General features: G+C 37.1%; 1 protein-coding gene across 1 annotated transcript in view; it reads left to right on the top strand.

Moving 5' to 3' along the window:
• Positions 1-13,378, top strand: part of SLC26A7 (solute carrier family 26 member 7) — a 70,287-nt gene that overhangs the window by 10,798 nt on the left and 46,111 nt on the right. Inside the window, exons 2-3 of the mRNA XM_071421617.1 lie at positions 2,852-2,962; positions 6,579-6,745. Coding sequence (XP_071277718.1) covers positions 2,852-2,962; positions 6,579-6,745 — 278 coding nt within the window. The remainder of the gene's footprint in view (positions 1-2,851; positions 2,963-6,578; positions 6,746-13,378) is intronic.

Here is a 13,378-nt window from a genome sequence, read left to right as displayed (position 1 = left end):
ACTGTTCAATATTTGTTTGCATTTCTTTTCATGGAATTTATATTCTTATATGAAAACCTTAATGTCACTGCCATGGGGGTTTCTCCATATTACCAGTGAAGATTATGGGAGATCCTTACTTTATGATCTATTTTCTTTAAGTATTACTCTATGGAATGAAAAAAAAGAAAATAATGTTTCCTGTCTTTTGACAGGAAAGTTCTTGCGCAAACAGAATGCATTGCAGTGAAGTTTAATATGAAAATTAATTAAATAAGCGTAAATATACTACTGATTACATCTTGAAAAGTATTTGAACCTTTAGAGCATTTTATGCCTAATAAGAAAACCTGAAGTTTTTACTGATTCTATTTTATAATGCCCCTCTGCTCTTACATACTTCAGTAAGTGCTACACATGCTTCAGTAATGGGAGTAAAAACCCAACAAACAGAGCCAGGACTCAAGTCAAAGGCTGGTAGTTTTAGCTCTGGCCTGATTGCCACAACCTCACCATGAAAAAGAATGACATACTACTTCTAGAAACTTAATACAAAATGTGAAAAGTCCAGGCATGAAATGGAGAAAAACAAGGGCCAAATTTAAGCTCAGATTATCTGCCTGTAAACAAGTGATATTTATCAGCAGCAGATAATCTGGATTTATAACTATAACCAGGATCAAAAGGCTCTTCCCAAAAACCTTCTAAAGTACATATCTGGCTCAACATTAAGTACGGAACCTTGTGTATTCCCTTGTGCTTGGGAAGCACACAGACAGGTCACTCCATTTCAATTATGTTGTTATAATTAAAATGAGACTGAAATTATACTGATTTTTCTGATTCCTTCACTTTTTGGATAGTCAAATAATTAGCCCAGCATAATGCTTTGTTGCAAGTCTGGAATATGTGTGTGAATAGTATTCAACTAGTAAATTAATTCCAAATTTTCTCTTTCTGTTTGGTTTTGTTCATGTTCAAAATGGTTAAAATGGAGGAGCTTTCCAGTGTTAAACAAGATTTAAAAATTTCTTTCTCCTATTCTCTATTTCCCCCCCCTCCTCCATGCTCAATTTTATCTGGATTGGGTCACATAGTTCTCTCCTATGCTGTTTTTATTCTCCTCAGGCACACCCTTCTGTGTTGCTCTTGGTTCAGAATCTTCTTTTACCTCTATTGATCATGTGAACATGGACAGTACACTACAATTTCAAAGAGCTTTCTGGATTATGATACTGCTGTGCTAAGAGAAAAATACAGAAGTGACTCAGTAGATGCACTCATTATAAGGCTGAAGAGCAACCAAGTCCATTTCTGTTTAAAAGAAATTTAAAACTAAACAGATTTAAAAATATCTCTTCTCCAAGTCATAATTGATAGTGCTACTTTGCTGAGCACAATGTGGATGAAAATGATCCATGTAGGGGTCACCTCAGCAAAATCTTCACTGTGAGGTTTTTCTAAGAACAGATGAACTGCTTCTCTGAGAACTTGACACTTCTGACCTTTTTGTATTTTCTTGCCTCCCCCCTACCACCACGTGTGCTTTGTTACAGACTCAAATGAAAATGTAAGAAGGAGATTTTGAATAAAACTGTTCAGAATTGCCTCTGAAAACCCATAAACAAAGACACTCTTTGGCACTCTCCATATTATCAAAGCCTCATAACACCAACATTTCAGGCAAATAATGCTTTCTGGAGCAGTTAGGAAAGCTCAGTGAGAAGAATGAATCCTACAGGTTTAGTTTTCTTTGGGGATTTCACATGTACACAGAAGGCAACTCCATTGCACAGAGCTGAATCTCCTCTGTCACAGACCACAGGTGCTCATTCTCCCAGAGCAGGCACCTCTGCCCTAGGCTCGTGAGTGCACTCAGGTTGAAGGTGGACTTGAGAAAGGCATCTTGTGTGTTACACAGGCCAGTCCTTTCTTCCAGACTGCATGATGAGGTATTCACCAAAATTTATGGAGCAACTGTGCAAGGCAAGTGCTCCTGCTCTTGGTTTCCAGAAGTAAGAGCTGTGAAATGGTTGTGGAGCCTGCTGATCTGGAGGAAGTCTGGGGAGTCTCCTTCTGACGACTTGCAAGAAGCCAGTGCAGTCTGATTTGCTGTCTTAGGTATCTCAAGTTGAAAAGCAACCAAATCTGCTGCTTTGCAGGAATGTTTCTGTTGAAAGATGGGTTCCTGTCCAAGACTTTCTAAGAAAAGGATGGATGCTGTCCTCTGTAGCTAAGCAATGAAGGTAATTAGTAAGTCTATAAAGTTAAACCTGAACCAATTCTGTTCGTTCTCCATCTCAACGTGAAAGTCAAATACTTTCTGTTTCTGAACTGACAGATTTACATGATGGAAGAAATGTTAATGTCTAGAGGCTTATAAACCCCAGGCACCTAAAGAAGATGAACTCTGGAATAGTTTTTTGTTTAAGAAATTAGAAGAAAGCAGACTGAAGGGGCTCTATCCAAACCAAAATTACAGGTTTTGAAATATTTGTAAGAAATAACCATCCCACCGCCTGGAGACCGCCTGGCAGTCTCAAACCCACGTTTGTGAGGGTGGGGGTAAGACATTGCTGCCTCCTCCTGTGAGGCCTGGCTATTAAAAGAGGCTTGGAACCACTAATGGAGACAACTTGGAAACATGGTAGGATATGTGGATTTGGATGATGAAATGAAATAACCTTCCATAGTTATTTCTGACCCTTATTGTACAGTACTTCACATACACTCTAGGTTTTAATAAAGGAAGGTGAGTTTTTCCTGCTCTTAATAAAATTGTAGACATTTCCTCATAAAAATAAAAAACAACAAAGCAAACAGAACAGTTTTATCGTCATACAGTGAAGTAATTATCTTTAATTTTCTATAGGGCTGGCCTTTGCTATTTTGTCTTCAGTCCATCCAGTTTTTGGTTTATATGGATCTTTTTTCCCTGTCATTATTTATGCCATATTTGGAATGGGACGTCATGTTGCAACAGGTAAGTGTCTGTCTGCTAAAGTAATTTTCAAAAATAAAGAACCGCATACTGAAATTTATTTTTGTTTAAAGGTCAATGGAAGGACAAATATCTATCATTAAACAGAAATAAGATGTTTTTGTGCTTCTCTTTACAACTGTTTTTTGTCAGTTTAAGTACTTTAAAGAGCCTCATTAAGAATATACTGGAGTTACTCCTGCCATTATAATTTAATATTGCCCTAACACTTCCTTTGTAAATGTAAGAGCTTTGTATTTTAAGTTTGCTTTAGAAATCTGCTTCAGGCTAAGGGTTTAGCACAGGGCTCTGCCAACAAGATGTATGTAAATGGAAATGAAAAAGTTCGACTGCCTCTTAAACCACAGAAAAGACACATTACTTCTCACCTGTCTAAAACACAAATCCTGCATTTCTCAGGAAAAGAAAAACAAAAATGACCTTCTGAGCCCATTACCTGCTATTGCATTGACTCTCCCAATAAGGACTCTTACCTCTTGCAGAGCAGTTGGGCAGACAGTGAAAGATGCTGCCTGGCTACTCTGCTGGTAGTTGTGAGTTACTTGCTTACCCTCAGCAGAGCCTCATCAGCTGAAGAATTGAATGGCTTTGTGCACCTAATAGGTTCATGAATGCTCTGTTTCTGAGCCCAAAGAAATCAAAATTATAGAGGGCAGCTGGAAATAATACTCATTAGATTGAACCACAAATCCTTTACTGTGCAGAAGTGGGCACTTGATGGCCCCTGAAGTTTGCAAGAAGGGTGAGATGGGCCCAGCAGCCACACACAGCATGGCTGGGTAAAGGGAAGGAGCCCCTGGGGCTGCCAGAAGATTTAAGCAGGGAGGGGTATCTCTTCCTTGAAGAGGAGAAAAGCTCCTGAAAGGACAAAGGATGGTTCTGGGTAATTGCACTCAAAATGAACTTCGCAGAGTCTGATTGCACACATGTATGCATGTTCTACTAAGAAGTTAGCAACACATTTTGAGCACCCTTTTTGATCAAAAGTACTCGGTTGCATTATTAAAAAATACAATTCTGAACAGCTGTAAATTGGCTTAGAGAAAAAGGAAAGTTGAAAGTTTGTTTGCCCTAGATGTACAGAGAGTATTTGAGCCTTTTGATGTCCAAAAAGGATCTGTAGTATCCTAATGTTGTAATGACTGTATTCCAAGAAAAGGTGGAAATTTAGAATCTGGAAAATAAATTTTACTCCTGAATACAGCTAGATCAAAACTTTAGCCTATATTAAAAAGCTGTTTCAAAGCAAAAAAAAAAAAATTAGAAATGTATTGTCAGAAGTTTGTTGATGCATGATTATTAGGAAGACAAGAATCTATCATGTGTAGGAAAGATAGGTAAGCTCCTGGCTGCCATAAATTCTAGTAATGAAAACAGTTGATAAAATAGGTAAGTATGCTGTTAAGTCTGATGTTTTATCCTTGGGAGGGAATAGTGTTCAGAGAATGCCTTGCTGAGTTAATGTCTGCAAATTTCTGCATGGTCCTTGGTGTGGAAACTCCACATTCCATTCATAATTCTATTTCAAAATTTAATCTCAATCAAAAAAAAAAAAAAGGCAACAAAAGAGTTTTCTTGCACATATGGAATTTTTAAAATTAATAAATTTGAGTGACATATATTGTTGATCTTTTCAGAAGAAAGGTCTCATGCACTTGTTCCCCCAGCCTGGGTTAAGGCATTGTGGTGAGTGTATAGGAGCCACACTGCCTGCCTCAGCTGCTCCATAATTCCTTATGGACTTTGGAGACAACCTCTTCACTTACCAGAATTTTCTGTAAGATCTGTGATGCTCTCCATATGTACACAGGCTGTAAAAGTGTTCTTTGTTAGTGAAGGCAGTCATGTTAGCATGAAATGGAAAATCCATCAATGGCCCTGTTCAGTTAACTTTTATTCACTTGAAATGCCTCTTCTTTGAAAAGGCTGATCTACTTGAAGAGATTTCTCACCTGAGCAACAAACACATACAGCTTTTCTTGACTTTTGTTAACATAACTGATTTTGAACCATTCTCTGAGACAGTTTTATCTGCCATAAACAACACATACACATCTTTGATTTAGGATAAAATTTCATGTAAGCTGTTTTCAAATTTAATTTTATGCAAACAACTTACAACAATAGAATGGCCGGGTTTGGAATGAATCTTAAAGGTCTTCTAGTTCCAACCCCTCTGCCATGGTCAGGGACATCTTCCACTAGATCAAGTTGCTCAGAGTCCCATCCAACCTGGCCTTGAACACTTCCAGGGATGGGGCAAAAAAAGCTATGTATAATCAGACCCTATTGGAGAGGTGTTAATGTGACTTCTGTAAAGGAAAATCATACCTCACTACCTTCTAGACTACTGTACGAATGTCAACAAGTGCATGGAGAAGGGATATACTTTGAATATAAGATATCAGAATGGTCAAACAGCTACTGATAAGGCTCCACACCAAAGGTTACTAAAGAAATTAAGTTGTCCTTGTGATAGAAGAAAAGTCCTTTTATTAATTATTAGCAGGTTGAAAGATATGGAGCAAAAGGCTGGACCTCATGGTCACTTTTTGGGGTGGTGGAATCCCTGGTGGGTCCCTGAGGAATTCATGCTGTGAGCTTTACTCTCTGAAGGCCGAGGTGAGGGCAGGACTGTGTACACCAGGTCCTGCAGCAGTAGAAAAAGGGTGAGTTCAGAGAGAAATTGTTTTAGAAGACTTTTAAAGTATAGATTAAAGAAAACAGTACAGCAGATACTGAACTTCTGCAACCTGCTCTCAGACAGCATTGCAAAAGGAGACATTACAGGCAGGTTCAGACAAACCTTTGACAAATCAATGAATACTAGTCCACAAACAAAATAAAAAAAAGCCAGCTAAGGAAGTACTTCACTAACACAACAGCTATGGATGCTGGCAAAAAGAGCAATGGCCCAGAGAAAATGGGCCAGGCTGGTGTGCTTTCCCCAGGTAACACATCTGACTATCACAGCTGGAGGCAGAGTACTGGGCAAGATGGGCCATTGTTCTGACATAGCAAGATACTCCTGTGCTCTAATAGATCTGCATGTTTGTGTCTTTTAATGCTGAATTGTCATCCTCATTTATGTTTGTGTCATTAAATGGGCTTTCTCTCTTTCAGCAAATAAATGTTTTTCTCATAATTTTCCTCCATATATTAGAGTGCTAGGTACTATTTAATGGGCTAGGTACTATATGTGTAGTGAGAATTAATTGCCCTAGACATTTGAATGGTGAACACTTGGGATTCTCAGACAAATAGCTGCTTGATCACATCCAGGGTGAGTTAAAAGCATTTCTGATAACTTGAAATAACTTGAATTAATTTAAAATTGTTGTATTTGAATGTCTTTTGTAAACCTGTCTTAACAAATGTGCTAAAAAAAGGATTTTCATTTAATTTGCCTGTATAAATGGTATTTTATGGGAAGAAATGTGTGTTACATGGAAAAATTACCTTAAAATTGTTCTTATGATGACAGGAATGTAAAAAATGCCACTTTTACTTATAATGGCCATTTTGAAAAAGAGACCATGAGTGATGAGTACAGACAGATATACAATTATTGATGACTAATGTGTGGCTTTTTTTACAGGAACTTTTGCTTTAACTTCCTTAATATCTGCCAATGCAGTTGAGCGTCTTGTTCCTTCAGTCAGAACTAATTTCACAGCAAACAATAATTCAGGAATTTTGTCAGAATTTGAAATGCAGAGGATTGGAGTTGCAGCAGCAGTTTCATTTCTAGGTGGAATCATTCAGGTTGGTGGTGATCCCATTTTCTGTATGCTACTGATGTACTGCCTTTTTTACAGCTATGACATTTATAACAGTTTTTATACTTCTCTGAGAAAAACTAATGAAAACATCTGCTTCAATGGTCACAAATGATGAAATTAATGCACTTTAAGAATTTGCTATTCCTTTGTTGAGATGTAGTAATTATCTGTATACATTCTCTCAGTGTTTTACAATATGAAGCAAAACCACCTTCAGTCAGCTTTACCATAATACTCACTTGCAGTTGGTGTCCCTTTTCCTTCTTCAGAAACAAACATGAATCAGCTCCTGGTAAGCACTGGCATATTCTTGAGGCTTTCTGTTGCCCTTGGCTTGAAAAGCAATACAATATCCAATAATTAAAAACAGTAGGGAAAGTTTTAAATTCTCTTTAGAGTTCACACACCCATCATTAAAGTGAAATAGTAAAACAGATGTCTTCAAATGATTCTCTAAAGTTTATTTAAATGATCAGAGGTCTTTTAAATTTCATCTTTTTTCCTATTCTGGCTAAAGGGGCCAGGTTTCTTCATCCATTGCCAGTTGCTTAGGTTTTCAATGAAGGCTTCCCTCTCTCCTTGTAAATATTAAAATAGAAGTTATGTTCCAGCATGTGACATTGCAACACCTCCTAGGTAGCTGGGCTCCTGAAACAAACCCAGACCCCTCCACCTGGTGCTTTGGATCCCTCTCCCATGCAGAGGATGAGCAAAGGGGCCCAGAATGAGATCTTTGGTGGCCTACATGCTTGGCAGGAACTGGGGCGTGTACTCTTGTTAGTCAGTAGGAAATATCAAGAAGCATTGTTATTCCTGTTGTGTTCTTATAATTCTTTTATTGGCTTATGATGAGAATTCTTTTATTGGATTATGAATTGGGGTAGGAGCATGAGGGACAGCCTACAGACAGCAGAGCTGATGCAGATTGTGCCTGGCTGTGCCTGCATGTGCTGTTCCAATGTGCAGCCCAGCACTGGGTTGGAGGCCAGAGTAAAACACTTATTTCCTAAAGAAGTGCCTTGAAGCTGCTAATATTGCAATATGCAGGTGAAAGTCCTGATCAAGGCTGAGATTAAACTTTGGCATCTTCCCAGGTGCTGCTAAGTGTGGGAATCTATGTCTCTCATCAAGATTCCAGTCTCCCAACTAACAGCTGCTGCAAACCCCAGATAAGCTGACAGGGCACATCTTGCTCTTAATGGGTAGCTGAATCAGCCACCTTCTTCTATTTATCAGATAAGATTAGAAATTAACTTGTGGCCTGAAATTAATGTGTGTTCTGGGACAAGATGAATAGTATGATGCGTTTTGAGGCAGCAGCTTTTCATTGAAGACATCCTGCAATACAAAAAGTTGGATTTTCTGTGTACTTGATATCTGGGATGGTGCTGCTCTGGGAAGGGAGCAGACCTGGTTATGTTATCTAAACAAGACTTATGTTATCTAAAATAAGACTTTAATTTTTCTGAAAAACAGTCAAAATGCAGTTCTCTAATCAGCCACTAATTGCACAAAAACAACAGATGCTGTGACTAATCCCTACCTTGGGCATCTTCCAGACAAAGGATGAAAAGTCCTTGCCAAAACAGCTGTTTCCTTCTTGGAAAGAGTAGGTAAAGAGCTGTGCACCCTTGGCCTAAAAAGCAATTTGATGTTATTTTTCCAGTAGCCTGGCTAAGTACTCCAATCAGCAAATAATGTTAAAATAAGAGAGAAAACATAAAAAATAGTGAGTAATGGAGGGAAGGTGGGGCAAGGGGGGAGCTGTTTTTGAGATGAACTGCTGTTGGCTAGCTTGTGTTTATTGCAGACCACAACTGTGCATTTGTGTGTGAGGCAAATTCTGAGCAGGCTCTGTGAATTTCAGTGTCATCTAGACATTAAATAAATTAGCACTATTTTCTTATCATAAGACAAGGATAGGTAGAGATTTTCACAATTCAAATTAGGGGCTTAGCTGCTTAAGTTTTTCTCCAAGTAATAAATTGCAGAGTCCCGAGCGACTTCTGAAATCTAATGTTTGAGGAAGAGTTCATAAAAGAGAAAGAATATTTAATTATATTAAGAGGCATTCTGATGAAGTTAAAATAGTATTAAAATAGAAAATAAGTAAACATAAAATAAAAACTGCAATTACCAAACCCATTTAATATAATGCATTCATTACTTCATTTTAAAAAGCAGAATGGAAGACATATGAATTTTTTTTTATGTTTGTGTAGCTGCTACTCTATAAAAATAAACAGGGTGTGGAAAACAAATCAAACTAATAGAAATCTTCCCTGATATCAAATATCTTGGAGGTATTGATGGGGAGAGAAAATGATGGAACATAGCAGACATATATGGAGTAATTTTGTAATTAAAATTGGATGCTGCCTTTATAACTTTAAAAAAATCCTCAAAAGAGTTTTTGGGGAAGATTTTTTCCCTATTAATATATGTGCAAGAATGCTTGCATAAATATATGTGCCTCTAAAAATAATCTCAGCATACTAAAATGAAATTCAAGATTAAGATTTGCTGAATAAATAGAGGAAAGCTCCTTGCAGATCAAACTGAGGAAAAAATATCCTAGGAAAAACCTGAATTCTCTTAAGACCACAGTGTTATAGACTTCAGTTGGGCTATTCTTCTCTAGAGGAGAAATAGCTGCTTATTGCATTCCAGTCTTGTAACATTTTTTTATGAGCAAGTTTTTCATCTACAGTATTTTAAAAACTAACTTGTAATTAGTTGCTGATATACAGTGTTGGATATAAAAATATTTCTGGTTTTCAGGAGAACAAATTTACACAGTCTATTATCAATTTGCTTAATAAAAAAGGAGCACATTTGTCTATTATCAATTTGCTTAATAAAGAAGGAGCACATTTGAATTAGAAGGGTGTTTTTTTAAGGCAATATTCTTGTCCAAATCTCTATTACCATGTAAGAAAAAGGATGCTGCAGTATTCTGTTACCCATAGCTCTGCATGAGGTAAAAACATGAGTCTATTATACAGTGATGATCAGGGAAAAAGTTCATTTTTCTTTTATAGTGGAAGTACCTTATTGCAGGCTCTTACTCTGTATTTTGAAAACTACAAGTTTTCAAAAGGGAGTTCTGATTCTCGCAATTATGGTAGAGCATACTATGTGTTAGTACAGAAAGACCATAGAAAAGACTTTTTCAGGTCCTGGAAGGAGGAAAGTTCCCTGTGCACACCATGAGAAGCTACCAGACACTCTCAAGACACCAGAACGAACATAGGAGCTGCAGCTCAAAGAACCTAAAGCTGGTGGTTTACCAGTCAGATGTCTATTGAAACAGGCCATGGAGATTTTAAACTGGCAACTCAGCTGAGCTGAACTGTGTCTGACTGCTCTCTCCAGAGGGTCCATAGAAGTCTTCACTTTTGCTCCCTTGGAACTGGGAGATGACCAATATAATGTACTAAATGAGAGGCTCACAGCCTGCGCTCCAAGAGATGCTCCCATGTCTGGCCTCATCTCCATAGCCCATGCAGCAAATGATCAGAAAGGGCCCCACCACTTTGCTCTAACACTGGAAAACCCCTTCCAGAACAGTGGAGTGTTGAAGGGTTTAAAACTCACTCTCCAAAGCTGAATCTGTGCAGCAGGCAACACGATGTCAGTCTTCCAATTTCTGGGGACTGAAAGTTCGACATTAGTGATTTCCAAAGAGCTGTTAAGTGATAAAAATTTTTACTGGCCATGGAGTTAAATTGACTACATGTTGAATGGAATTCTAATAATAATAATAACAGACTGAGCATGTTGTCATGGGAAGAAAGTATTGAAAGTGGACAAGAACCAAAGGTTCTGAATAATGAACATGGAGGGCTTTGCTTTTTGCAATTGCTTACTTTTCTTCTCCTGGCTAAATTCCCATTCTCTTCTACTTGTCAGAGTAAAATTATGGAGCAGTAAAGACAGCTGCAACAAAGTCCCTTTGTATTGTCTTTCTTCCATTTTGAAATTTATTTATTTTTTCCATTTTTTTTTTTTTTTTGGGAATCACACCTTCCCCCACTTCTGTCTAATCACTTCATTGTATACATTTTTTCTGTGGTCTTTTCTCCTTTACTGTGCATTAACTCAAGGCTGCTTTCCCTCACTTTATCTTATATTGCTTTTTCTTTTCTCTGAAAGGTCTTGATTTTATTTACATGAATTTATTCAAGAATTTATACCTTGTGAAAGCAAAATTCATCTCAAGAAACTTACTTCTTAATGAACTTTTTTACATGGTATTGTGTACTGGAAGTGCCACGCAAATAAGCAATAGCCAAGTGCCTTTCAAACCACTTTTATATTGTATATATTCCTTCCCTGAAATCTGCATTTATCCTCTAGGAACTAAGTTCTTAAAAATTAAAAATTCTAGATACAATTCTAAAATATATTAATTTTTTTTTCTTTTACAGGTTAAGAAAATCTCAGTATTATGATAAATAATAAAAGGAAAAAAAATTTTGCTTGTTGTTGTTCCAGCACTTTAGTGGCACTTTTCTCTGTAGTTTGTCTGCATCAGGGACAAAAAGAAACTATAAAATATACCAGAAAATAAAGTGGAAGACCTGCAAAAATGAGCATCACAACTAATAGCCAAAATAAAGCAGATTGTTATACATTTCTTTAAGAATATTGAACTTTCTACACTTTGGTCAGTGTTACTGGGTGAAAGGTTTTATGACATAATGCAATATAATGTAATTGAGTGCTGTCAGCTTAGCTAAGTTTCAAATGGTGTTTATTCAAAATGCAGTGGCAGCCAAGCTTAAATGGCTCTTGCCCAGCATGGAGGGTTAATTGTAGAGTCAATCTGGGCCTGTGTAAATGCTAATAATAATTTAACTGTCAGGAAAATTCACATGCAAATAGATTTGGGAGGCTTGTTTCAAAAACTTTTCCTCCTCACGATCCAAGCAGTTTCTGTCCATTACTCATGTTGCAGGGACAACATGAAGTTCCCATATCAGTTTGTGCTAAAAATTACACCCTCCACCCAGAATGTTTCCTCTTCTGGTTGCTTCATTTTTAGATCCTCTCCATGGAAGATGTATGGGTGCCCATCATATTTATTTAGCTACCATATAAATAAAGAGTAGGATGTTCATGCTCATGAAGTACTGCCTTTGTCTCTGGAAGTCCTGAGCTGCCTTCTGCAGGAAGGAAAGGGCACCAAGTGTTGCTTGTTCAGTTGAGTGGCTACAGAAATTGTCTGAAACCACAGCCATGGTTTGCATGTATTTTACATAGCCCACGGTTCCATGCAATCAATAAAAACTGTGTTTGAAATGTGTTCTTTTAGTTAGTACCTGTGAAGCATCCTCTTAAAATGCTGAAGATTAAAAAAAAAAGTAAAAAACCAAAGTAGATCTGAGAGTGATGCTAAAATGTCTAAGCTCAGCAATCATTTTGCTGTAGATCACAATAATAACTTTCTCTGAAATGCTACTAGTAACTAATACTTCTCTGTGATATTATGTAGTATACAGAATTGTCTTTGTGGTTTTGATTCCATAGCTAAATAAACATCCATTTTCTTGGAAACTAAGCTATTACACAGTTAGAAATTTCACATTCAGACAATAGAAACCAATTTTAGAAAACAAACAAAAATTCCTAAGGGAAGGGAGAATTGAATTCTTATTGAACTTTGCTACTGTGAACAATGCTTTAAATATAGTAGTAGACACACTGTTAGAACAAACAGCTAAACAAAATATCTGAAATTAGTAATTATCAGTTTTAGGCCTGACTAACTAAATTACTACTCATTGAGGGTACACAGCAATTATCATTATTGGAGTCCAATCTTGAATGGCAATCAATGTTCCAATTGCTCATAGTAAAGAGCAATTTACATGCTATTAGTAGGAAGTAGAAGAAAAATCTCAGATTTAATCTCTCAAATGGAAGAGGATATTGCTCACTAGAGGTTTGTGGTTAATTAAAAGCCACTTATTTTGATATTTTTGTTTCTTTTGTGGTACTATGCCCAAAGCTCTCTGCATACAGGTGAGTTTTATGGTGAGAACATGAATGGTGTTCAGGCATAAAGAAAGATAACATCTGAAAATAACAGTTTAAGCTTCAGAAAAAAAACCCAAACAAACAAACAAAAAAACCCCCAAAAACTCAAACAACAACAACAACAACCCCCAACCCCCCCCCCCCAAAACAAAACAAAACAAAACAAAAAAAACAAACAAAAAAGCAAGGGAGACTGTGATATATTCGATATTTAGTATGGTAAACACAAAATGAACCTCTTAGAAAGTATTGTAACAAACAACTCTGTGCCAAGGGCATGCAGCTTTTCAGGGAGAAGAGCAGCAAATGCGAAAGACCGCAGAAGTTAGAAACTCCAAAACTCATTGTGAGGGGAGATAATGTCAATGTAACTTAATGTGGATCAGAAAAGCATGAAATGTTGTGTAAGCCACAGTAGCAGCTGTAGTCATGTAGCAACTTCGTTCAAAGAATTAAGAGTTATCAAATCTCATAATTTGGAGGGAAAGAATGTTCAAAGCACAGGATAAGGGGAGAAAACAGTTGAACACAATACCTAAAATAGTTACAGATCCTGCTGTAGTTTAAATTTCTG

This window comes from Agelaius tricolor, unplaced genomic scaffold (assembly GCF_023055355.1).
Source record: "Agelaius tricolor isolate 1412-34295 unplaced genomic scaffold, bAgeTri1.0.p SCAF_2, whole genome shotgun sequence".
Lineage (NCBI taxonomy): Eukaryota > Metazoa > Chordata > Aves > Passeriformes > Icteridae > Agelaius > Agelaius tricolor.
This window is presented reverse-complemented; position numbering and strand designations above follow the sequence as displayed.